We start from the raw sequence: 26,741 nt of genomic DNA, 5'->3' as shown, positions 1-26,741 counted from the left end.
AATATATTTACTATACTTATTAGAGTGACTGAAATATTAAATAAATGGAATACAATAATGTTGAATTAATCTCTTAAAATAAAACGTTTGGTTTCCCCCATTCAATTAGGTTGGATGGTGTACCTAATGAAGTGTCCTGACGAGAGTGCATTTGAAGAGGTTTTAAACGGTTGTATGCGAGATTTTGGAGTGGAAGATGAGAAGGAAGGACTCAACCTGAGATGGTGTGTGTGTGTGTGTGTGGGAGGGGGGGGGGGGGTAATCTCCACCACCCACCCACCCTGGAGAGAAAGGGTTAATTGGAGGAGGAATTTCATCGCACATCTGTCAGATTTTAAGGCCGCGGTGACGCACCGAGGGGAGGGAGGAAGAGGAGGAGAAAGAGTTGGTGCCGAGATCGATGAAGTGGCTGGCAGAGCGACGAGGAAGAAGAGGAGGAAGAGGAGGAGGAGGAGGAGGAGGAAGAAGATCTCGGCAGATAATGAAAGAAAAAGCGCCGCAGAGCTGCTAGACGAAAGCGGGCGAACGCGGATAAAAAAAACAATTACGACGGGGACAAAACAAGAAAAGAAGACAACGAAGGAATAAACGCACATTTTTTTTTTGGTGTGGTGGAGAACAAAAACAACAACAAAAAAAAGCTTGACGGAGGTTTTCGGACTGTGCGTGTGCACGTCGCTCAGTGCAGGAGATGCTCGGCAGCAGCCGTGGACGCGCGCTCAAGGTAACGCACATATATTTTATTTTCCATTCTTTTTATTTTTACTATTAGGCTATTATTTATTTGGCAATATAGCAATACATTTGATCACATATATACGTAAGATCGGTCCGAACGCGTTGGACGCGGTCGTGTGAAACGCACTTCGTTTGTTGTTGCAACGCTGTTGGTTCGCAACGCGGTTCACTTGTGGTTAGCACGTAGGCTACGTCTGACTTACAATTTTGAGGTTCGGGGTTCGAATCCTGCGTGGAGTTGCTTGTGTGGGTTTTCTCTTCCCACAATTACAACAATTAACGAACAGTTTAGGTTAGTAAAGACTCCAAATTGTCCCTCGTGTGAGTGTGAATGCTTATTTGTCCTCATATTGAATGGCAAAACGGTGTCTGACGTCTCTAAATTGCCTATAGGTGAAAATATGACTTGTGGATTGTGATTGGTCTAAAAGTACCCAATTATTGAGTGGCGAACAGTCCAGACAGCAGGGATAGTCTAGCTCACACTTGACTCTAAATTCTTCATATAGTCATGTTTGCCATTGTTTACCCGCAATTGTCTGGCAACCAATATGTGGTGTACCCCGCTTCGCTCGCCAAAAGCCAATTGGGACTGGCTCCAGCTCACCTTTGACACTCAACTGTCCATTAGTGTGAATGTTTGTATTTGGCATCTATACTATGTGCCTTATAATTGGTCGGTGACCTGTCCAGGTGTGCTCCGCTTCTCTCAGCCTGACAGCCTAAATGAGCCTAAATTGCCCACTGCAAGATTACTAAGAAAATAAAAGTAGGTTACTAAAATTGCTAAATGGAAAAAAAAAAAGTATGGAAGAAGAGCAAAGTTTTTAACCAGGATATAAAAAACATTTGCACTCGGGATTGACTTCATTTCTATTGGCAGATTATTCCATTAGTGTGCAGCATAACCGCCAAATGCAGCTTCACCATGCTTGCTTTGAACTCTAGGCTCCACTAATTGACCTGAGTCTGCAGGGGGGGAAAGTCAAGTCATATTTAGTGTGGGTCAAAAATTGGACTGACTCGCTAACTTGGGTACATTTGACTCAATTTTCTGTGTTGTTTTGAACATATCAACCATTTTTTTCTTTAATTAAATAATCCAAAGGTGGACAAAATGAACCCAAGTTACTGGCTCAGTCCAATTTTGGACTGCTGTCAAGTCAATGATGCGCCCCACTTCTCTCACCAAGTCTGCTGGGGTCGGCTCCAGCTGACCCTGGACCCTAATGAGGGTGTTAGGCAGTGGTGTACAAACTACGGCCCGGGGGCACTTACAGCCTGCCATCCTTTTTTTTGTTTTTTTTGTGGACCACAGTATATACAAAATATAATTTTTGAGATTTCTATTTTTTTTTAAATGTATTACAATTGTAGCTGTGGAAAAAGAGGGGGGGGGGGGGGGGGGGGTCCAATAATGGGGCTTCCACTACTACTAATAATAAACACAAATAAATTTACAGCTAAAATAACAACAGAATGTCTTTTAATTACATAGTGGAGAATTAAAATAATTTACTCTCAGAAACCAAAATGTTTTCCTCAATTTTTGTGAACATATTACAGTAAGTTAATGATTACTACAGGTTGCTCTTGTTTTACTTCTGAATGTGGAGATTTGATTCAGCTGCTATTCAGTACAGGGGCGGTTCTATTCTAGGAGAACACTGGGCCGCAGGCCACCCCAAAACCTAAAAAAAACCCCCGAAAAATACCTAATTATATAAAATGTATAATTGCTTGCTAATTACCTTGCTTAGTAAATTAAAGTAAAAAAAAAAAATAAAAAAAGAAAAAATTAGAGGCCCTTGCATCCTATTTTTTCTGTATGCAACCCTTGGAGGAAAAAGTTTGGACACCTCTGGTTTAAGCAGAATGTCTGGAACACAGTTCAGTTTTTGCTGTCAGTAACCGTCTTGTTGTCTTACGCAGGCACAAAAGGACGCTTGAAGAAAAAAAAAGAAGAAGAAGAAGAAGAAGCAGGTCTTTCTGCGGGTGGCGTGGGAGTGCGAGGAAGTACTTAACGGCGCTCACATCATTAATTAGCCGCCGCAAATCAATACATTCCGGCTCATCGATAAATCCATCCGGGATGGACGGGAGTCTGGGTGAGATGTCGCTGCACGGCCACGCCGAGTTGCACTCGCGAGACCTCTCGGCCGCCTTCCCCCGACCCCCCATGGGCCCCGGCCCCACTCTGGAACCCGAGCCGCGGGCCCCGCCGCCGGCCTTCGAGCATTCCATGTCGGCGCTGGGCTACAGCGGCGACTCCCCGTCCGGGTCGGGCAGCACCTACACCACGCTGACCCCCTTGCAGCCCTTCGACGACAAGTTCCACCATCACCACCATCATCACCACCCCTGCCTCCCCGTCAGCAATGTCATCGGGAGTTTCACGCTGATGCGAGACGAGCGCGCCGGCATCCCCGCCAACTTCTACAACCCCTACACCAAAGATCTCGCCATGAGCCAGAGTCTGACGCCGCCGTCCTCAGGTCTGGGGTCCATGCACGGGTACGGGAGTCCCAATGGGGGCGGCGGCGGGGGTGGCGGCGCCGGACAGATGCTCCACGGTGGCTACGACGTCCACAGCGGGAGCCTCTTCTGCAGGACCTCGGATTTTGCTCGCGAGATGTCGCCCCCAGGATTGGGCGCCGGCGACATGTCCATGGGGCACCAGCTGAACAAAATGGACGGGGCGGGTCACCACCCTCACATCTACAGCCAGCACTACCAGGCGCACCATCACCCCAGCCAACAGGCCACCAAGATCGCGGACCACCTGCATTCCCTGTCGTCCTCCCCGGGGGACGGCGGGTCCCCAGTGGGCGGCGGTGGCGAGGAGATCAACACCCGCGACGTGGCCCAGAGGATCATCACGGAGTTGAAGCGCTACAGCATCCCGCAGGCCATCTTCGCCGAGCGCATCCTGTGCCGCTCGCAGGGGACGCTCTCCGACCTCCTGAGGAACCCCAAACCCTGGGCCAAGCTCAAGTCCGGACGCGAGACCTTCAAGAGGATGTCCCGATGGCTGCAGGAGCCCGAGTTCCAGAGGATGGCCTCGCTCCGGCTGGAGGGTAAGAACATGCACACACGCACACACCTACAAAGACATGGAATGATGTTCCCCATGAAGGAATATAATCCCTATGAAATGAAGTTCCAAATGGATAGATTCTCCAGTTAGAATGTTGTTACCCGTGGGTGGTATGATATTCCTCATGGGATGTTAAGAATAAATAGATGCTGCTCATGGAAATTTGTTCCCCATGGAATGCTGTTCCTCACAGAATGTTGTTCCATATCGAATTATGTTCCTCATGGAGTAAAGGTCAGAATAGAAAAATGCTCCTGTTAGAATGATGTTCCTCATAAAATGCTTTTTCTCATTGCACATCTAGAATGATGCCCCTAGTAGAATGCTGTTCCTCATGGAATGTTGTTCCACATAGAAGGATGTTCCTCGTGGAATGAATGTCAGAATACAAAAACACTCCTGGTAGAATCTTGTTCCTAGTTGTTGATCCTCATAGAATGATGTTCCTGATGGAATAAAGTGCAGAATAGATACAAACCCCAGATAGAAACTAGAATGTCATTCCTCATAGAATGTTCTTCCACATAGAATGATTTCTTTGTGGAATGGAACGATATTGTTCCTAATGAAATAAAGTACAGAATAAACAATATACACTCATGGTAGAATGGTGTTCCGAATAGAATGCTGTTCCACTGAGAATGATCTTCCTTACGGAATGATGTTCCTCATAGACACTAGAGGTCAGAATCGAAAAATGCTCCTGTTAGAATGATGTTCCTCGTAAAATTCTTTTCCTCATAGAATGATATTCAACATACAATAGTATTCCTTGTAGAATGACGTTCCTCATGGAATAAAGTACCAAACAGAAAGATGCCCCTGGTAGAATGTTGTTCCTCATGTTGTTCCACGTAGAATAATGTTCCTTGTGGAATGAAGTTCCTTAATGAATGCTGTTACACTTATAATGTTTCTCTTGGAATAATGTTCCCAATGGAAAAAAGAACAAAGAAGGATGTCTCTGGTAGAATTATGTTCCTCAAAAGTGTGCTTTTTCTCAATGTTCCTCATAGAATGTTGTATCACAAACAATGGTGTTCCTTTGTGAAGGATGTTCCTCCTGGATTGAAGTACAGAGTAGAAAGACACCCCTGATAGAATGTTGTTTCTGCTGGAATACTGTTCCACATAGAATGACGTTCCTTATGGAATCATGTTCCTCATAGAAATATGTTACTTAGAAAATGTTGCTCTTGGAATGGTGTTCCTAATGGAATTAGGTTCCAAATAGAAAGATGGCCCTTATAGAATTTTGTTCCTTATGGTCTCTGTAGTAGCTCTTTGCTCCACATGCTTTCTCCGTTGTTGATCCACACAGGAACATTTGAACTTCTTTGAAAAGAATTGTGAAGGGTACGTGTGTGAATGTACTATGAGACTACAAAAGACTACAAAACACAACAAAACTACAAAAGACTGAAAAAGACGAAAGAAAGACTACAAAACGACTGTGATTGTGCGTGTTTTCATTAATGACATCACACACTTCCTGTCTCTTTCCAAATCAAACCAAGTATGCCCAAGAGACTTCAATCTATCAAAAATATTTAAAAATTAAAAAAACAAAAACAACAAAACAGATTATGTATCTCTTGGCACTCTTGTACCCCAGCACGGGGGTTGGGAGTGTTAGTGGCGGTGGGGCTGTTGTTGTTTTTCCCTCCTGGCCGACCCCGCTTTTGTTTAATTACAAGCGTGTATTGATTACCATGGGAAAGAGCAGCTTGCCTCGGCCGCCATTTCCAGACGGAAATTAGCATTCCGGGGGAACGCTTCTCGCTTCTCCTTCCTCGCTTCCCGTCGATGTTGTTTCGTCAAATAAGCGTTTATCTGCCTAGACGTTTGTCCAAACACGTCTCACCGGTGATCTCGGGGATTTAGCTGAGGCTGAATTTATATACGGGACGACGCCCAAGAGTATTTGGAGGAGGCCATCGGGACGGCTACTCCAAGTGGAGGACAGACGAGGAAAATGCGTAATGAAGGGTGGCCAAAGTGCGTCATGGAGCCATTTGTGGCCTGTTGTACTTTCTTTTCTTGACCCCAAGTATATTTTAGTAATTAAAATGAAACAGGTCCCACATTGAAGAAATACGCAAAAAACATTTAAACATTGAAAGGTGGCACACAATTTTTTTAAACAAAAATTTTAAATGTAGAGGAAAAAAAAAAATCACACTTTTTTTTTTAAATTTAAAAGTTTATATACGCTGGAATGTTACAAAAGATAACATTTATTTATTTAAACAGTTTTTTAAAGTTTACATGCAAATGGACTTATATACTCCTGGCTACCAGGGAAAAAAAAATATTGTCCAATCATGTTTATTTTTTTATTCCCCAATCTTTGTGAAGTAACTGGAATACTGCAAAAGAAATTTAAAAAAAAAAAAAAAAGTTTTTATTTTTAAGCTATGATGTGTCCACTACAGAGGACATTTTTTTTAAAACTTAAATGCTAGGGTCAAATTACAAGTTAATACATACAAGTTAAATAGTTCCAAACTGTACTTAAGTCTTACACATACCACTATTGGCCAATGATGATCTCATTTGCATATTGCGATTTGGAAGCGCAAATACTGTTGTACTGACTGTTGTTTTTATGCAGCCGTGCGGCCCCGCAAGAGTTAACCAGCCTGGCCGAGTGAGCGGCTCACATTTAATCAATAATTTCTATCAGCCGCTGGCCCACAAAGCAATGGGCAGAAGGGGGCGGGGCGGTTGGTGGGCAACTGCGGGGGGAAGGCCAGAGCCACCCTGAGGTGGGGGGAAGGGATTGGGGGGCTAAAGGGCTCTCCATCACGTTTGCGCAACAAGAGACGCAGCGTACATCACGATTAGCGGCTGTTCCCACCATCATAAGACGCCCGGCGGGGGATATTTATGTCAGCGCGCTGCCGCCGATTTATAGCACGCCGATTGCGAGCCTCTTACGCGCCATTACAGTGCTAGCAAGCATTTACTTAATGGCCGCCACGGCCAGGACGAACCCGCCCACCAGATCTCGGACGTAACCCCCCACCCCCCCATGCCGGATCCCACAACAAGCCGTAAATTCTCCTTGCACGCTAACTAGCCATCGCTATTGTGTTGCAGTTTTTATTATGACATATCACGACTGTATGGAACAGGCCAACCTCCTTCTGGTGTGCGTGACTGAGCAGCATATACTGTAGTCATGCAGACAAAAAAAAAAAAAAAAGAGTTTCACAACTATTCTATGTAAGCGCTACACTGTAAAAATAAATAAATAATACAAATAAAAAAATGGGGGGGGGGGGGGGGGATAGTCTACAACAGTAATTGCAGTAGGAAACACTTGAAAATATAAATTCCTGAAATTTATGGCAATAATGTTTTGTGCAACACAGCAAGTTGGTTTTACTTCAATCTTTAAATTGGGGTTTAATAAATTGGGAGAACTGTTCTGTAAACTCTCATTTCTTTCAATGTCAAAACTTTAAACACATTGCCCATCTTAAAATGTTATCCAAGTTTGTTGCCTTGAAACTTTGAGTTTACCCAACATTTTTTCCAGTGTGTATATACTATTTTCCATGATTTACCATCTATAAAATGCCTTTACAGACTGATGTGAATAATAATTTGTAACAGTGCATTAAAACAAAAACGACATTTTATATTTTATTTAAAAAATAATAATACTGTTAGCATTGGAAGGTTTGATTACATAAGATTTGGTGCGTAGACTATTTACAAAAAAAATCTGAAAAACATCATTTGCATAATAATTTTGATCGCAGTGATGAATGCTATTGAATGTGTTATATGCAGTTTGAACATTTGCTTAAAAAACATAAATATTTTAAATAAAATGCACTGCAAAAGGTAAAAATGATGTTGGAAGAAAAAAAAGGATGCTTCCTAACGATCGAATACCAATCTTTTTAACTGAAAAGTTAAACTGAACAGTCAGTAATTCTGTTAAATTCCACTAAAAGTTACACACTTGTACTACCACTATTGTAGTAAATATTTTTATTTGAGCGAGTGTGTCAGTGAAAATTTTATAGTGAGTGTGTTATTGTAGTAATTATTTTTACTTGTGTCAGTTCAGTGAAAACGTTATTGCAGTAAACAGTAATACAGTAGCTACTGTAAGTATTGACGAGGACATTTTGTAACCCGAAAAAAAAAAATATTGATTGTTAACAAGAGAATTCCGGCGTACATGTCCTGGTAATAATATGATTGTCACACTGTCATAATATCATGTTATTGACGTTATATGATCAGCAGCAAGGGCGTCACATTGCTTCATCATCGCTAGCGCGTCGCTTAGTCTCGTCGTGGAGACGAGCTTTAAAATGTCCGAAGGTTGTTGTGGTGTCGGCGGGGAGAAAGATGGAGAACGAGGCGGCGGCGGCGGCGCTGAGGTCACGCTCGTTTCCCTACTAATGACCAAGAAACCTGGAATGAGATGTTTGGGGATGACGAAATGGAAGCCGATCAATTCAGGGTGTTTCATTTATTTAATGTAGCGCTTGTGTGCCGTTGTGTGTGTGGGTTTGAAGGTCACACTGAGCTGATGTCTCCAGCCTATTGCCACTGACATTCCTCAAAGACTGCAATTAAGAATAAAATCTTGTCGCTTCTTCATCTTCAAAACGGGATGAACAACTGATATTTTTTTAGCACGATTGCAGTGAACCAGAAAGAAAAGATAAATATTCAGTTTGGGATTATTCCACAAGGAAGATAAAGTGAGATGTACATATGATACGCTAATTAAATATAGCCTACCTGTTTGGAATGTATTGTAGTCTAGACACTGCAGCTAGTGTACGGTTAATCGCTTTAGTGAACGAATTATTAGAAAATTCATACATGCGTTTCCGATGGCCAAAAATGAGTCACAAAACACACACAAACTGGTTACTCATTTACAGTAACTCTCAATCTGCTGACACCCACGTCACTCACCAGGGCAAGCCCCGCCTTTTAAAGCTATATACATTCAAAGTCACAAATATTTCAGTAGGATGTGTGGATGGCGACCCCAAGTGGATAAAATAATACCTGGCTGAACCTCACATGTACGTGATTGTGTATAATAATGCGAAATCCATTTTTATTGGCTTACTCAATTAACTCATTCACTCCCAGCCATTTTCACTGAAGCAAGCCCCGGGCTGTTTTCCTAGATTTTGACTGATTTTGCAAGGCCCACAGAATATTGTGTTCTATTGCTATAAAAACATGGAACCTACTAAAAGAAAGCTAAGAGTCTCTTCTTTTATCAGGGAAAATAAATAAATAAATAAATAATCATCCATCCATCCATTTTCTTGACCGCTTATTCCTCACAAGGGTCGCGGGGGGCGCTGGAGCCCATCTCAGCTGGCTCTGGGCAGTAGGCCATTAATAACAACAATAACAACAACAACAATAATAATAATAATAATAATAATAATAACAATATCTGTTTCCTTTTTACAGAATTAGAATATAGCTAAGTTCCAACATTATTTACAAATCTGCTTAGAACTGTGGGGAAATCAGCTTGTTTTAACATGGCCTTGGTTGATCTCGTATACTCTGCTGCCACCTGCTGGCCGTTTTTGTAATAACTGCCATTGCTTCAACCGTTCTCAGCAGTAGAGAAGCTGCATCAAAGCCTTCTGTATGCTCTAGCATAAAAAAACAAAAAACAAAAAAAACAACGTATAAATACGTCTTTGGCACACATATTTAAAATAGAATGTTTTTATACGTTTTTGGGAGCAAACGAGTTACTCGATTAAATAATCATTAAAATATTCGATCCTAATAATATTCAATAGCTACAGCCCTAAACCTATTATGGCAGTGACTGTGTAGTGAATGTATTAGGGCTGCAACAAACGATTATTTTATCAATCGATTATTCTGTTGATTAATTGATGAATCAGACTTAAAAAAAAAACATGTTTCAATTTACATCCCTTTATTCAAAAACAGGACATTATTTCAAATTGACAGTGCAGAAAATACACAAACATAAATTAAGGTTTAGTTTCTGGTTTTGTCCTCAACCTGTCAATAAAATAGACAAAAATAGACTACAGAAATCTTATAAAATTTAATATTGAGAGGCTGAAATTTCAAAGATTTGGTGAATTTCAACAACAATTCAATCAGTTGTTGATTAATCAATTATATGTTGCACCTTTAGAATATATTATTGTAGTGAACATGGCGTGAATGTGTTACTGCAGTGAACGTGTTGCCATTAAAAGGTGTTATGTTAGTGAAAGTGATCCGTTAGCATGTCACTGAAGGCATCCGAGTGCTCGTCAGAATCTTCTAGAAGCTGCCGATGCCTTCACTGACGCAACTTGCTGATTCGTCTCTTTCGGGGCATCCGGTTTGCCGACCTCAGCGCTTTCCCTTCGGACAAATCCACTTTCTCCGCACTTAATCCATTTGTCCCGGTTAGCCGACTGCACGTTTTGTTTGAATTTGTCTCGCCGTTGCGTTTCTCCGCCGCAGCCTGCAAGAGGAAGGAGCAGGAGCAGGGCAAGCTGGAGCGGAACCAGGGGCCCAAGCGCACCCGGCTGGTGTTCACCGACCTCCAACGCCGCACGCTGCTGGCCATCTTCCGGGAGAACCACCGGCCCACCAAAGACCTGCAGGTGACCATCTCGCAGCAGCTGGGCTTGGAGCTCTCCACCGTCAGCAACTTCTTCATGAACGCACGCCGCCGCAACCTCAACAAGTGGAGCGACGAGGGCCGCCCGTCCTCCACCGGGTCCTCAGGATCCAGCGCCTCGTCCTCGGCGGTGTCCTGCAGCACGGCGTGATGGCGGCGGCGAGGGGACACGGGGCCGAGTCTGAGCAGGGACCGGCCCGGATGAAACGTCCGGAAGCAGCCGTGAGCCAATATTTCAAACCAAAGCGCGGGGCGGGTGCCCTGGAGCGGGGTTGGAGGGCGCCAGGGTGGTACGAGCGCGGGGCGGGCGGTCCCGCTTCTACAGTGGTACCTCGACTTTCCTGCGACACGACTTTTTGTGAGCAAAAATCGCTGATGCACTTTCAGACCTTTATTGAACCGGAAAAAAAGTCAAACGCAAAATGAAAATACTCGCAAGGAGAATTGAGAAGGTGTGTACAAATTGTTGAACCAACTTAAGATTACAAATTGAACTGCTGACCAACTTAAAAAATAAATAAATAAATCGCTTCAATTGGTAACACATGATTGAATTAAGCTAGCCCAAGTTGAATAAATTAAGTTTAATTAATTATTAATTCATTAACCTGAATTAAGTTAATCCAAAGTGACTCAATTCAAAATATTAAATTGAATGAACTCATAATTAAACTTAATATATTCACTTTGGAATAACTTAATTCAATCGTGTGTTACCGATTGACGCGATTTTTTAAAAGTAAATTTGTAATCGTAAGTTAGTTCAACAATTCTTTTTAGAGTGTAGAGCAACCATGTGACTCAAGCTCCTGTCACTCAGTTGGCCACGCCCCCTTAGAGGCATACAATAATGCAAACACCTGCATGGAGCAAACATGCAGGCTAACTATGTGACTTCAGCTCTTGATATCTTCCCTTTGGCCGCGCCCCTTAAAGGCACACAACTCACATTTACAATTGTGTGTATGTGTGACTTTTAGTCATACTTTTTAATACCAGTTTTTAAATTACAGAATTACAAAATGAGAACGCTCACCGAGCATGGAGAATACACTCACACATCTCTAACTAAGCCACACCCCTTAAAGGAACCATCAACCTCAAACACCTTTTTTTAATTCAAGTTTTCTTTCTTAAAAATATGCAACAAAAAAAATTGTGGCGTGTGTCTTTTCAAAATGGAAAATAATTTTACGCTTGGTCACGGAGTCGATGTACCACTGTACATATTTTTCCATGACACCATCTTGTTGGCGCCCCTCCAAATGAGAACGCGTCGGCGGGAGGTTCCACCAATCAGGAGCAAGCATACTTTTGGTGCACCTCCAACTTCTTCGCCCGCTCCTGACCAATCAGGAGCTGCCGTTTGCTCACTTGTGCTGAGCGCGCTCTCTTTCTCCCGTGTGTGACTTTTCCCTGAATCAGAGGCCCCGCCCCCACTCACCCCTCCCATTTTGTTAGTTATCTCCCGCCTTTCCTCGAGAATCATGGCGAACGAGGATGGTGAGGAGTTGGTGTATTTGATTTGATTTTTTTGAAAGCATGTGTTTCCATGGCGATGGCTCCCAGGACTTGCGAGCCTGGAATCATCCGGAGGCCTCGGTAGCGTCTTCGACTCGCAGCTGTCAATCATTCCCAGTAACAGGAGACCCCGCCTGCCCCCCCAATTCCTTGGCCTTGACTGAATCACAAAGGCGAGGACAGAATCCATCCATTTTGGCTCCCAAAGCAAAGAAAGACCATTCAAGGTCTTTTGGGGGGAATCGTCAGGCGCCCTGACAATTTCTGTTTGCCACACACATTTTTTTTTTTTTTTTTTTTTTTAAAACACTGAAGGAATGTGATTCTTTCCGACGTTTTTTTTGTACAGATGTCAAGCACATGCCGGTGGTTTTGGTCCGCGAAGCAAACGGCTTTGACTTCGCCTCCCTTTTGGGCCAACTGACCCCATCCGCTCTATTTATCTTTTTGTCTATTTATTATTTTGTTGATTTAATTTATTTGCCTATTTATTGACGCCAACTATACGATGTACGTGTTTATTTATGATGTCTGTGTTTTGATCTGATGGGCACTTTTAGCTGTAGAATCCCATCGTAATACCAAAGATGAACTTTGCCTCCCTGAATGTACGGCTCGAACCCCCGACCTCTGACCCCTCGTTCCCTAGATCCCCGCCCCTCCCGTGATGTTACTTCCAGTATCTTCACGGACCCCGTTTCTTTGTGTGTGTGCTCAGCTCTTATAGGCCAAAGCTTCTTTGAATGTCGTGATATGAATAATGAATATTGATAATATTGATGATGACAATAATAGCAGGTGATGAGGTGGGGGCCCATCTCTGGCTAGGGACCCTCCCCTCCACCTTCCATGTGCATCTTCAAGGTCACATGCTCGTGTCCCCCGGGGGTCCTGCATGCTTGCGATCCCCAAACCCACCCCACCCCGTTTTCACCTCACTCGTGTCCCACTCTTGTCCTCATCCGCGTCCTTTTGCTGCCCACTGCAGTCTCAGTTCCAAACGGGGGTCCCTCAGGGGGCTCGAAAGATCCTTCAAAAGGTGTGATCCTTTAGGGAGAATTTCCTGGGTGCTTTCTTCGTGGTTGGTCTTTCTCATTCGCTTTTGTTGACAGTCTAGTTGTAGGCCACATCCAGATGGATCATATTCATTTCGGCTTTTGGACTTTCGGAAGACCAAAGTCAAGATGATGCGAAAATATCCAAACCTTATTTGGACAAAATTTGCTTGAAAGCCAACAAATGTATATTTATATGCACAGTGAACCCCCATTATTCACGATCATCCCCCCAAAAGGTTTACAAAGCACTACTTTTGTCTAAACGAAGCGCCTAAACCGTCTTCAACATAGTTCATTAGCACCAAGACTCCACAAGATGGCAGCAAAGATTTCATTTTGATGATTTGGACAAAGTACAAAAAAAGAGCAGGTGTTTTTTTTTTTTTTTTGAGAGAGAGAGAGAAGCAGAGAGACAAAAAAAAAAAAAAAAAAAAAACACAACTGTGAATATGCCGGAGTTCACTGTACAAATTTACATTAAATTCCCTAAGATCCGGATTTGAGGTGCTCACTTCCTTGGTTCTTCTTCCTATAGATCCTTTTTATCACCTCAACACGAATTCTAATGTTTGAATTCTTTTTGACCTTTTGTCCTCAACTATTTTATTTATTTTTTTGTCCTTGCAAACTGAAATTAGGGGTGGGGCGAAGCAAGGTGAAGATGTTTCAAAACTCTGTCTTTAGTTTGTCTTTGGACAAAATTAAACTTAGAGACAACAAATACAATTTCTTAACATTTTTAGGTACGTTTATTTATTTATTTATTTATTTAAATCCAGCATTCACCCACTCTCTCAAATATAATAGCTTTTTTTTTTTTTTTTCTTTTTCTTTCTAGTAAGTCTCCAAGGGTTCGAGGGGTCCAGGAATCAGGAGATGACACTATCCTCAATGGAAAGCCATTTTGAGCATTTATTTGATATCCATGTCCAGTACTAGTACGCTCTTTGTCTTCATTAGCAAGTGTCTGTTAGTTAGGCAGCACAGTGGATTATTATTAAGGTTTAACTGTATACAAGTAGACCAAAAGTTACACCAGTAGTAGAAAAAACCTTAAGAGTGACACTCAGTTGTTCTATCAGGGGCCAAAGTTGTTCTACTCATGTGCTAATCTGGGTTAATGGTGAAGACAAAGAGTGCACTAGAGTGCACCTTACCAGGGACAAGGTTGGCCAGGTCAGCCTGGAATGAACTGGCAGTTTGAGAGTTGTCCCGAATTTTCAAATATCAATTAAGTGGAATAAATGCTCAAAAGTCTTTCCCTCCTCCTCGTATGGTTGTCTTAGCTTTGCGAAAATACCAAAGATTGCGTCCATTTCCCAGCCCGCTTGCGCGTCTCTGCGGACCAGCAGGCTTCACTGCATGCACTTGACAGACGAGTGGGGGAAAGGGGGGGATTGGTAGGTCTTGAAGGAGGTCATTGACTTTTCTAGTAGACTTCAAAGGAATCCTTCTCTGCGGGTATTTGCTCGGGTGTACGCTCTCGGACACACCGGCGGGCTTTGGAGAAGGTGGTGGGGGGGGTTCAGAAAGGATGATGATGGTGGGAGGGGTGCTTGTTTAAAGTTTAATGTGAAACAATTGTAAGCATGATTGAAGGTCGGATGGGGCGGTGAGCTTTTTCAAGAATAAAGGCAGTAAGGCATTCAATCCGGTGGGCTGCCGATGCACATTCGAACCCCTCGGTATCCTCTGGAGGACGCAAATAAAAAACTGTTTCAGGGTCAAAGGGAGGAAAAAAAACAAAAAAACAATAAGAAAATAACCAAAGATTGAAGCTGCTGCTGCTGCATGGAGCACTCAGAGGATTGATGAAGCACCACGAGATGGATCATTGCGGGAATGCTGAAGAGCAGATATTGCACCAAAATTCTCGACGTTTTTTTTTATTATTATTGTTCCCAGCAGAGATGTTTTTGACAGACTAGTCACTTCTTCACTGTTCAAACCAATCTAATATCAAAATAGTCACAAAATTCAGTACATTTTGTTCGACATGTCAAGTCATTGATCAAAAGGCTATAACGTGTTATGTGAAAGTGTTATAATGGTGCAAAAATAGCAAAAGCAGCATAATAATCAATAATAAGATTGATGCATTCTATAACTAACCTACTAAATAAGGCGTGTATAATTAAAAACATGCAGTCAAAAAAGTACATTCAATTCAACTACACTGAAATGTCAAAAAGTAGCAGCTTCATTTAGTTAAAGTGCAATCATAAATAGAAATTCAAACAATAAAACTGGGCTAAAAACGACACATAATGTGTAAAACAACACTTAGTAACAGTGAATATTCAACACCATCAGTACTTCACAGGTTGATTATATCATGAAAGCATAAACATGTATCATGTATAGGAGTGGCTAATGCTAAATCTCGAGTGTCTCGACTCACCAATTAGGCTTTTCCAATACAGTACGACGGTTTCACCCGAAGAGGTCCGGCACTGGCAGTCAGCTCTTCAAAGTTAGCAAGTAAGCATTTTAGTAATCAGATTGTAGCAGCGCTATTTAGGATGAAAACCGTGTAAAAACCTACCTCGAGCAAACAAACTTCACCAGTAAACTTCCGCATACCCACACATCTGCACTCTGATTGGATCGCTGAAGTCAGATGACCTAGTGATATGGCAAAGATAGTTAAAGACAAAATTGTGTCTCACTCCAACGATAGGTTGAGTTAGGTACATGCATTACAACTCCTCCTGGACATGTTAAAAAATAATAATAATAATAAGATGTGGGCATGTCCCGACAAAAACGGTTGTTTGGTCCCCCGCATAATCTTTCCACATTTCTCAACCGATTCAAACTATTCCAATGTCAAAATATTGACTAATTTCGGCCTTCTTGAGATAAATTTCCCCAAATTCCCATATTTTTTCAAGTCCGCGTTTCCATGACAACAATCTCAAAGTAATAGAGGCGTTTGAGATATTTCCACATTTCTAAATAGATGAAACCCATTTCAACTTAAAACTGTTCATGTTACCAAGGAAATCTTGAGAAATAGTTTGTAGTCATAAAATTCCAAAATACTTGAGTATTGTAAAAGGCTGCTGAATGTGCTGAAAGTGTTTCCCATCTCCATGCCCCCACTGCAAACAGTTGGCAAACAGATCGCACCACTACCCTCTGCTGGTGGTTTGGATCATTACAACTCAAGAGCTTGTAATATAAAGAGCCAGTGCATCAAATAATATAACCATGTAAAAAGTAACGCCAAAACCCAACCCGACTTTGGCACTGAATGCTTTGATTAAAATGGAGTACTGAAGTCGTTCTTGGCAATTAACCAGATGTACCAAAATGTACCTCTATTTTTGTTCAGAAGGATTAAATGTATGAATTTCAGTTCAGCATCAGCTCTTCAGTATTCACACGCAATTTCTACAGAAATTGTGTTTTGATCATGGCATTAACCAGACAGTATTATCGTGTTGAAGTGGAACTGAGACATTGACTCTTTTGACTGTCCCCCTCCCTAAACTCCCCGTAACCCCCCCCCCCCACTTCCTTTTGTGTACATGAAGACTTGACCATCTACCTCAATTGTGTGAGAAGATATTCCGTAACCAAAGAATTCCATGCTGTCAGGGTGTCTGTCTGTCCGTCTCATCTGTCTCTTCTTCTTCTGCTTTATGATCCCACAAAAAAAACAAAAAAAATCCCCAAAGCTGGAATCAATCCGTAGCGGCGCCCGCGTGGGCCCGCGTCCAGCCAAAGCGTCCGTCCCGTCCATCCGTGTTCTATGTGTAAATAAATTCCTTGTCAAGACCAAAAAAATAAAGAAAGAAGGAGGTGACAATCCAAGCAAGGAGGTTCTTGCTGTAATCAACGTTGCCTGTTCCTCGTTTTCCCCAAAAGCCGGAATCACAAGACTTTTCCAAACAAAGTCATCCCAGACTCAAGCTAGGAGACACAAGCTATTTTTCCACGTTTGTAAGAAGAAGCCAGCCTCGCTCCCTCGTTCCCAGTCCAAAGGAAAAGCTTCAACGCGGGAAAAGCGCCGCAGGGAACGCGAATATTTGACTGAGTGCGTTTCCTGGGCGCCCGGCCCGAGTCGGACGAACGTGGCGGGAATTTTCATTTTCTTTCCTTTTTTCTTTTCTATCAGCAACTCAAGAGAATCCCTTTGAATACCTCATGTGAAACTTGTTTGTTGTGATGTTGCACTACAAAAGTAGAAAAAATAAAAACACTCATTTGTAACCCAACACGCACTCGCTCTCTTTTTTGACCATAGGGAAAAAAAATCAGACTCACTCACATGGTTATCCAACAATAACGCTTCAAGCTGTTTATTTGTCACATTCAATTGAAGAATCATCAAACAAAAAGTAATTTTTAAACATAAAATTTCAGACACCAAAATGTTCAACTAAAACCACTAGCATTATGCTAACATATCAGGCTAACAGATATCAGCATAGATTAAATTATTAACAACACACATGGTGCATAATCACACACAAACAGAGCAAGTGATGAAAAGTAATAGATTTGGTGATGCGAGAATTTCGTTCAACAATGTCAATATAGTCTCTGAAACTTAGAAGGGGACCTTCTCTGCCTTTTCTTCTTGTGCCTAATTATGCTGCATCAACCTCACTGCGATTCAACATGTTACTGCACTGAAGTTGTGCAACTCTAATTTTGAGCTTCCTGGAAAAAAAAACACATTTCTTTTTTTAAATTTCACTAACATATCCATTATTTTGAAACCCTAACCTTAGTTTGAAACCCTAATTTGAAACCCTAGCTCTACTTTGAAAGCATAACTCCAGTTTTAAACCTTACTTTGAAACCCTAATCTTAGCTTGGATCCAATTGTTCGAAAGCCTAATTTGAAATGTCAACCCTAATTTCAACCCCTAATTTGTGAATTCTAATCTTAGTTTGAAATCCTACCTTGAAACTCTAACCTTAGTTTAAAACCCAATTTCAAACCCCAACCTTCGTTTGAAACCCTAATTTGAAACATTAACATTCCTTTTAAAACCCTAACAATAGTTTGAAATCCGAATGCAAAATTCTAACCATAGTTTGAAACCTATCATGTTTTAAAATGTAAATTTACTATTTGCCTTTGCTTTAGTATGTTCTATTCATTTTAAAATCAACCATCATGTGAGTGTACAGGATTGAGACTAATTTGCATTTGAGCGTACATGAAACAATTTTGAAAGCTGCGTTGCGGCCTACATGACGGGATAGCAAGCGAAGTGGGCGATGCCGCACTGGTTGCTTTTGTCGCGAGCCATCCGGATGTAGCCGCGGTCCCCGAACGACGTACCCCAGCTGGAGGAAAGGGAGGGCGAGACATGCCGTTACCACGTCTGACCACATGGGAGCGCTGTGACCAACCGTCTGAGTCGCTCAGGGTCAAAAACAATGACAATTTGACTTGGATCTAGTCCATAACAACACAGTAAAACATAATAATAATAATAATAATAATAATAATAATAATAATAATAATAAAATACGTTTTAAAACTGATAAAAAGGGGCAATTGTATGTTAGGCACCAAAATATTAGGAACAACTGCACACTAACATTGCAGTCAGTATGATTTAAAGGAGCAGTCTGCCGGTTTCACTCAGGAAAATGCACTTTTTAAATACAGGATTTAAACAAACAAACTACTTCTCAATTTACAGATCTGGGCTTTTCTTAACGTGTGGGGGTGATTTTGTCCTAAACCCCCACACCCCCAGCCTGTATTTTGCCATTTTTGTGTTTGTTTTGTAAACAGCGGGACGTTTCTGTGGAAAGGCAGTGTTTACACCGCTCCAGCCAATCACAGAGCGGGGGCGTGTTGCAAACGGGGCCGGGTGAATTTGCAGACCTGCGTGACGTCACTCCCGCGGCAATTTGGTTTTTTTTCACTCACTTATTTACACACGTAAGCTTCTGTGAGTGAGTGAGTGAGTGAGTGAGTGAGTGAGTGAGTGAGTGAGTGAGTGAGTGAGTGAAAAAAAAAAATCTGTGCGTGCTTTCAAATTGCCGCGGGAGTGACGTCACGCAGCTGGCACGTTCGCAGACCCCGTTTGCGACACAAAATGACAAATGACAAAAACAGGCTGGGGGGGGGGTGCAGTTTTAGGACAAAATCACCACCAAAGATTAACATAAACCCAGATGTGTAGACTGAGAGAAAGTTAAAGTGTGTACATCCTGTATTTAAAAAGTGCATTTTCCTGAGTGAAACCGGCATACTGGGACTTTAAAGTCGTTGTATTTGATGAGATGGTGTACCTAATGAAGTGTCCAACAAATACAAAGTGTGCTGTACCTGTTCTTGACCAGCCAGAATTTTTTTCCGTTTAGCGTTCCATAGCCCACCGCTAACACGGCGTGGTTCACTTTCTGAGAGCACAACGGGTCGTCATACACTCCTGGAAATTGCCAAAAGACACATTTATTCACAGTCTACCAATAAGCTACATTGTCATAACCGTTTATTAAAACATATTCATAAAATATTGTCAAAACCTTCTATTAATAGTCATTATTTTGCAGGAATAAATAGTTAAAGCATTCAGTTATGAATACTTACACATTTCTAGCAATATGCACATATGTAATATGCCATAATCTTATATTAAAAGTAACTGTAGACTGTGCACACCACTGCTGTAGAAGGCGAAGGTGCGCCTGGAGGCGTCGATGGAGACGGCGATGGGTCCGACGACGGCGAGCGTATTCTTGAGAGCGCCCTCGTCGTCCGTGGGCAGGACGATGTAGCTCGAGCAGTTGGCGGCACGCTGGGCGGTGCTGTAGCGACACTGCCCCGACTGGGGGGTTGAGGGGGGAATCAAAAGGTTAGGCCTTGTTTCTTTTTCTTTTTTTTAATGATAATTAACCAATTATTGAAAATGTAAAATGGCTTACTATAATAATATTTCTGTTCTTTATTTATAATTGTTTATGTTAAGAAAATACTAATGCATTATATTTTTATTATTCATTTTTATTTATTATTATTCTTATTAAATCTGAGTTTTACGTTTTCATTTTACTAGCATTGTATTATTGTATTTAAATAATGTATTTAATTTTAAAATTTTCTTACTTATTTTACTTCTTGCATTAATGTTAATTTGTGTTTTTTTCAGTTTTATTGCTAATGATTAAAGTATTTATAATTCATTAACTAATTTTTATTGCAATTAAAAACGTCTGAATTGTTATTATGCTAATATTTCATTTTATGTAAACCTTTTCATTTTAAGAAAATTATAACTTAAGCCCCTTATTAAAATGATAGTTTATAATACATTTTCCCTTGTAGTATAAATCATGTATTTATTTTATTGTATTATTTTGAATTAGTTTAATTACAATTCCTTTTAAATACTGTAGTTTATTTCATGAATAATGTATTACTTAATTCAGTGACCAATTATTAGACATAATTTGGAAAATGGAAAATTATTTTTGATGTTAAAAATTCATTTTTAAGTTCATTTCAATAAAATAATAACTTGTGATCATTTATTTTTAATTAATTAAATATATTTTTTTAACATTTATTTTTAAAAAATTTAGTTATATTTTCTTAACCATCTATTTAAACAAATAAAAATGTTTTAAGTTGAAATGTGTTCACAGCATGCAGGATCGCTAAAACTATATTATATCGCTATATTCATTTTATTTTATTTTTTATTTTTTTAACTACGGTCTCTCTATATTTTGTTTCACAGACCAATAAATGTTCGTTATACTAACCTGTCCCATGTATGGGTACGATTCTTCCGAGTCGATGCCGCCGTTGTCGATGACGTAGCGGAAGGCTGCGTTGATGAAGCCGCCGTTGCAGCCACGGTTGCCATACTTGCCCGAGCAGTCCATAAGGTTCTGGGGGCTCAGGTCCACCAGTTGGCCCGTGGTTCTGGCCAGTTGGCCCTCTAGAGCCCCAGCTGCACTGAAGGCCCAGCAAGAACCACACGAACCCTGCAAACCCCCAACGAGCCCCTCGTGAACAACATTTGTCCAACTTTGGACACAAATTTGCCCGTGTCGCTTCGTCACCTGCATCTTGACGCTGGTCACGCATCCGCGGGCCCTCCAGTCTACGGATTCGGGAACGTCAGCCATTTGGCTATGCGGCCAATCAGAAGACAGGTTGTGGAAGTCGGTGGGAGGAGTCAAGTTGGCGAAAGACTGACGGATCTCGTCCGATGTCTTTGAGGGGACACGCAAAAGAAACGCTTAACGCAAGATGTCATCAGAATAACAACATTGAGAGATGATCAAAAACATGAAAACTGTTTTTTGCTTCACATCTGTGTTGCAACTTCAGACGCCTGCCAACTATCAGTAGACTACAGTCCACATTTCCTTTGTAGTCCAAAGTTCTTGAGCTGGAATAGCAGCTCATAGTTGCAGAAATCTTTGGACTCCATGCAACACAGATATGAAGCAGTTGTCAGAAACAAAGAACTACATTTTTGTAAAGTGAGCTTAATGCTAAAGTAAACAATTACTGTCTAAAGGTCATGGGTTGGAATTGTTGTTTTCGGGTGAATCCATGCAACACGGATGTGAAGCATTGTCATAAACAGTGCTTAGATAACACAAATTTGGTTCATTGAGGCACACAAAGCAAAATCTTTAAGTCGTTTTTTTTTTTTAATTTGTAAAAAGTTAAGCACACTTTGTAAAACTGCTTCACGTCTTTATTGTATGAATTGCTTTCTAGTCCCGGGCCATTGGACTACAACATTGTATTGAATTCCACAATTCCTCTGAACAGCTTGGCTTTGACTCCATGCAACAAAATGTGAAGCAGTTCTCCAAAAACAAGGCTTAACTGCTTCACATCTGTGTTGCATGGAAACAAGCAACTTATGCCACCAGTGAACCGCCATTATAGCCCAGCACTACTGGTCTACTTCATTTAGATAATTCCTCTGATACTGTGGTTTTGACTGCATGCAACACAGATGTGAAGCGGATGTCATAAACAGTGCTTAAATAACGAACATTTGGTTCAGTGATTCACAGGGAAGCAAAAGCTTCAAGCAGTTTTACTTTTTGGTTAGCATTTGAAAAACTGCTTCACATCTGCATTGCATGAATTGTTTTCTAGACCTGGGTCACTGGAATACATGATAGTATGATACTCCACAATTTCCCCTGAACAGATTGGTCTGACTCAATGCAACACAGGTGTGAAGCAGTACTAAAAAAAAAAAAAACAACGCTCAACTGCTTCATACCTGTGTTGCATGGAATCACCAGGAAGCAGCCAAGGACCAAGGACTACATGGTCACACTAATTCTCTTGATAGTTTGGCTTTGAATTAATGCAACACAGATGTGAAGCAGTTGCGAGAAATGCTTAAAACAAACAAACAAACCCCCCCAAAAAACAGCGTGTTGGTACGGTCCAATCAGTCAAAGTCTCACCAGATCTCCCAGGACATTCATGCTGAGCTGGTAGCTGTGGAAGCCCATGGATGCTTCCAGGTTGTGCAGCGTGATGAACATCAGGTTCTCTTCCCACAATCCTCGGCGGTGAAGCTCCTCCTGCTGAAAGGCCGCAGAAAAAGAAGTGTTAAAACGCAAGGTGGCCACCAAAACGAAAACATGTCATCATGAAATCATGACTAACCTGGCTGCGGTACAACTTCCCATGCGTCTTCTTCCACAGCGTCCAGTGCTCGTCCAGATTGATGTCCAACATGGCCGCCGCCATCATCACGCGCAGTGAGACGAGCAGCAGGCTCGTTAAGACCATGCCTGCTAAGATTCAACGTCATTCATTCAATGCGCCTGCATGGCGAGTCCTTCTGCCAAACGTGCCTCTCTCCGCTGAATTTAAACGGAATGTGTTGGAGCCGCTTCAGTTGGCCAGGAGTCAGCTGCATTCCCACCAACAAGAGCGCCCTTGTCTACGTGTTCGCTAACTTTCTTCAACTATGTTGTTGTTTAAAAACAAAGACAAGTAGACAGAAGTATACAACTTATCACAATCTACATTTCTTTGATTGTTTCATGAATGTGTAGTTTTGATTTTCACTTTTGAATGAGAAACTGAATGAAAACATGAATTCCAATTTTTATCATCAGTTCCAGCTTGACGACTTTTTAGTTGAAAACTATTCCTGACACATTAACTGTGCATCAGGAGTGCTCAAGTGGCTGTTAAATGTCACCACGATGCCAAAATGAAAGTAAACTTGCTTCATTTCCTGCACACGACACTTGAGCAACAATGTGACAAAACCGTTACATTATAAAATGGATTTTATTCGTTTTTAACGTTGTATCTTGCTTTAAAAAATAATTAATGAAGCAACTAAAGAACTTGAAACTATACCAGACACAAAATTAACATTGACAAGCTCATTAGGGACCAGAAGAACATTATTGCTGTAACATTATATTTACAAATAATAATGTAAATAAATACTAATGAAGTTTGTAAAAGTTGGTGAAACTTGCCTGAATGAACCATCACAGAGGCTGGCGAGGTACTTTCCTGACTGAGGAAGTGGAAGATTGCAACTTTCAAGTTCCTCTTTGACCAACTGAATAAATTCAGCTACAAATATTTTTAAAACAATTTCGACACGCCACCACTCAAATCCAGCAAAACGTGCAACACGTACAGGAGGCACAAAAGAAAAGTCATTTCAAGAAGTTCTAAAGGTCATTTTCCTGTTTTTCTATGGAGTCACAAAGAAGATCAACAGCATCCGCCAGTGGCCCAGGTGTGTACTACGCCCTCCCGAGTTACCACATGTGACATCACAAAATTGCCTTTCGAACTTTATTCAATTTCGTTTCATACAAAACATCATTTTAACACATTAACAACAATAACAATCACAATAAAAGTGCTGAACTGTATGGAGTCCCAGACATGACAAGGGGGAGGGGTTAAATTGTGGCCACAGGCAGATTCATATGTAATTATTATTGATTTAATATAGAAAATTATTATGAATTATTTATTATTTTGACTCAGGTCAATATTGATCCACAACATACTGTGTATGTATGGAAGGAACATGAATAAAATGTGCTACATTTGCTTACCCAATGTTAATATTAGTCATTAGTACCTTATGCATACATTATACTGTACCTACTTCACGGATACAAATTAATATTTCGTGTGCATGTGATATTTCCATTGTAGCCACAATTACTTTATTATGTGACATCTGGGTTTCCGCAGAACTGCGTCGTCCAGCGACGCCACATATGTGCGCGCTTTCAAGTCAAAAACATTTTCAGCTAACGGCTAACAGCCACAAAGACACGAAAACAGGAGACTGGTTGCCATGGAGACAGCCAAACATCCTGGATGGACGAGAAGTAGATGAGGAAGACGAGGCGCTCACACGACGGGGTAGCTGGCCAGGTTGGCGATGCCGCACAGGTTGCCGCGGTTACGCGCCATCTTGATGTAGCCCCTGTTGCCCCACCCCTCGCTCCAGCTGTCGAAAACACACAAACGTGATATTTAAAAAAAAAAAATGTTACCATGTCACTTGATGATGATGATGTCACACCTGTTCTTGATGAGCCAGTACTTCTTGCCCCTGGCGTTCACGCCGTATCCCACCAACAGCACGGCGTGGTTGACGTCGTCTTTGTTGCAGTTGGGGTCGTAGTAAATGCCTGGTCATGTGACAGAGAGGAGGGAAATGACGTTGACACGGTTCGAAGTGCACCATGTGAGGTTCGGTGCTGCGTTCACTGACCCCTCTGGTAGAACTGGAAGGTCCCCTGGGAGGCGTCGATGCCGACGGAGATGGGGCCGACCTTGAAGAGCGCCACGGCCAGCGCGTGCTCGTCCCCTTCGGGAATTTCCTTGTAGCTGCGGCACTCGGCAGCCGTGGCGGACGAGTTGTAGCGGCACATCTGCGCCTGCAGGGGGCGCCACAAGGAAACACGTCAATAGCTCTATCCTAGTTGAGTTTTGGCGAAAGAAGTCCAGCCGAAGCTCACCTGTGCCACGTAAGGGTAGGCCTCCTCCGAGTCGATGCCTCCGTTGTCCCTGACGTACTTGAAAGCGTTGGTCATGTATCCGCCTCCGCAGCCGCTGTTCTCCGTCACGCAGTCCACCAGGTTCTGAGGACTGAGGTCTCTCAGCTCACCTGTCGTCTTGGCCAGCTGACCCTCCAGCGCCCCCGCCGAGCTGAAGGCCCAGCACGACCCGCATGAACCCTGAGCAACAAAAACAAACATTTTGACTTATTATTATCCTTAATTAATTCATTTCTTGACTTGTTTTTATTGATTTGTTAGGATGAAGGTGCATTCTTCTATTTGGCCGCTGGGTGCCAGCATTTCATCCCTTTAAATATTGGTCTTCAGTACGTAAAGCTAATGCTGCTTATTTACATTAGAAAATTATTTTGGAAAAGTAGGGATCGAATAACCATATGATCATTAAAGAAGCTTTAAATTTATCATATTCTTAAAAAAAAATAAAAATAAAAATATCCAGAAACAAAACGGCTATTAGTGGCCAGTTTGAAAAAATGTGCATTCTTCTGTTTCTCCACTTGATGGCAGAATTTCACCACTTTAAAGTTACCTAGCTTAGCTTGAAGCTCCTTTTTTAAACGATCTTTATTCAGACATTTTGACATTATTATACATTATTATTATTATTATTATTATTATTATTATTATTATTATTATTATTATTATTATTATACATGAAGATACTTCTATTTAAAAACATCATACATAAAATAGTCTCAAGGCTAGCTTAATATGCTATAAATTCAATATGCAGTACAAGTAGTACTATTAGTGAATATTTAATATTATTGCAAGTCACTGTAATGCAGTTTGAACACAAACACTGCTTACACAGGTAAGTAAAAAAAAACAACAACGTAATTTGAATAATTAATTTAAATTGTATCACAAATAAAAGCTAAAGAAAACGTATACCTAAACAAACAATTCATCTTTTAAAGATTAGGCACAAATCTATTTATTGAACTTTTTAAACACAACCGAAATGTACTTAGGCAGTGATTCTTTGAAGTAGCATCGAGGGAGCTCGCGTGTACCACATTTTGAGAACCACTGTCCTACTAAATTGTAATGTATTCTGATCAAATATTTCAAATTATTTCCCCCTACAAGAACGTCAATATGCAGTCTCCCATTTGTCCACTATGTGGCAGAATTTCACCACTGTAAATGATCATTCTGCTTAGAGTCAGTCTTTTTAAATAGTTTATATTTGTATATAATATATCATTTTATCAATCTATAAAATATAGAAAACAACATGAAAAAAATCTAACTAAAAAAGGACTTATTACCCGAAAATAAAGTCGAAAATATTCATTTCGTAGCGTCATCTTTTTCCTTCTCAATACTCTTTCACTTTTCAGTTGATGTTATCATGCGTGCAGATGACCTGACTTGTGAAGATGACCCACCTGATCCTTGACAGACGTCACCATGCCCTGCTTGCGGTAGTCCACCGACTTGGGCAGCGGGTAGGTCTGCTGCTCGGGACTCACGGTGAAGCCACGTTCCCGCGTCATGGGCATCTCCAAGCCCAGCAGCTTCTCCGCCACTTCCTCCGACGTCTGCACACACGCCAAATTCTCACGTCTCACAGAAACTGATGATGATGATGATGATGATGATGATTTGTTGCCATATTTCT

The 26,741-nt window shown here is 41.4% G+C and overlaps 3 protein-coding genes and 1 long non-coding RNA gene across 4 annotated transcripts in view; 1 reads left to right on the top strand and 3 right to left on the bottom strand.

Moving 5' to 3' along the window:
* The first annotated feature begins 567 nt into the window (after positions 1-567).
* On the top strand, positions 568-11,019 carry onecutl (one cut domain, family member, like). Its single transcript, XM_077526380.1, has 3 exons — positions 568-724; positions 2,671-3,815; positions 10,334-11,019. Exons 2-3 carry the CDS (start codon positions 2,831-2,833, stop codon positions 10,642-10,644), a joined length of 1,296 nt encoding a protein of 431 aa, XP_077382506.1. The 5' UTR covers positions 568-724; positions 2,671-2,830; the 3' UTR covers positions 10,645-11,019.
* A 2,448-nt stretch (positions 11,020-13,467) lies between these two features.
* On the bottom strand, positions 13,468-16,207 carry LOC144022017 (uncharacterized). Its single transcript, XR_013284244.1, has 4 exons — positions 16,071-16,207; positions 15,618-15,697; positions 15,474-15,538; positions 13,468-14,764 (listed from the first exon to the last, which is right to left on the bottom strand). It is a non-coding gene; the product is annotated as an uncharacterized LOC144022017 (long non-coding RNA).
* Positions 16,208-17,349: 1,142 nt separating this feature from the next.
* Positions 17,350-22,830, bottom strand: ctss2.1 (cathepsin S, ortholog2, tandem duplicate 1). The gene is made up of 7 exons (XM_077527466.1): positions 22,704-22,830; positions 22,499-22,621; positions 21,119-21,271; positions 20,816-21,040; positions 19,713-19,878; positions 19,377-19,479; positions 17,350-18,379 (listed from the first exon to the last, which is right to left on the bottom strand). Exons 1-7 carry the CDS (start codon positions 22,827-22,829, stop codon positions 18,280-18,282), a joined length of 996 nt encoding a protein of 331 aa, XP_077383592.1. The 5' UTR covers position 22,830; the 3' UTR covers positions 17,350-18,279.
* Positions 22,831-23,850: 1,020 nt separating this feature from the next.
* Positions 23,851-26,741, bottom strand: part of ctsk (cathepsin K) — a 90,298-nt gene continuing 87,407 nt past the window's right edge. Inside the window, exons 11-15 of the mRNA XM_077527667.1 lie at positions 26,509-26,661; positions 25,052-25,270; positions 24,805-24,970; positions 24,613-24,721; positions 23,851-24,537 (exon numbers count right to left, since the gene is read on the bottom strand). Of these exons, the coding sequence (XP_077383793.1) occupies positions 24,438-24,537; positions 24,613-24,721; positions 24,805-24,970; positions 25,052-25,270; positions 26,509-26,661 (747 nt within the window). The 3' untranslated portion in view covers positions 23,851-24,437. The remainder of the gene's footprint in view (positions 24,538-24,612; positions 24,722-24,804; positions 24,971-25,051; positions 25,271-26,508; positions 26,662-26,741) is intronic.

The sequence above is a fragment of the Festucalex cinctus genome, chromosome 7, assembly GCF_051991245.1.
Source record: "Festucalex cinctus isolate MCC-2025b chromosome 7, RoL_Fcin_1.0, whole genome shotgun sequence".
NCBI lineage: Eukaryota > Metazoa > Chordata > Actinopteri > Syngnathiformes > Syngnathidae > Festucalex > Festucalex cinctus.
This window is presented reverse-complemented; position numbering and strand designations above follow the sequence as displayed.

What these genes read in the sequence shown, in the direction of transcription:
- onecutl (XM_077526380.1), top strand. Translation starts at nt 2,831, where the DNA reads ATGGACGGGAGTCTGGGTGAGATGTCGCTGCACGGCCACGCCGAGTTG. An exon ending in GGCCTCGCTCCGGCTGGAGG is followed by an intron (nt 3,816 to 10,333) that starts GTAAGAACATGC and finishes TCTCCGCCGCAG; the next exon opens with CCTGCAAGAGGAAGGAGCAG.
- ctss2.1 (XM_077527466.1), bottom strand. Translation starts at nt 22,829, where the DNA reads ATGGTCTTAACGAGCCTGCTGCTCGTCTCACTGCGCGTGATGATGGCG. An exon ending in CGTACCCATACATGGGACAG is followed by an intron (nt 19,879 to 20,815) that starts GTTAGTATAACG and finishes TCAACCCCCCAG; the next exon opens with TCGGGGCAGTGTCGCTACAG. An exon ending in TTCTGGCTGGTCAAGAACAG is followed by an intron (nt 18,380 to 19,376) that starts GTACAGCACACT and finishes CCTTTCCTCCAG; the next exon opens with CTGGGGTACGTCGTTCGGGG.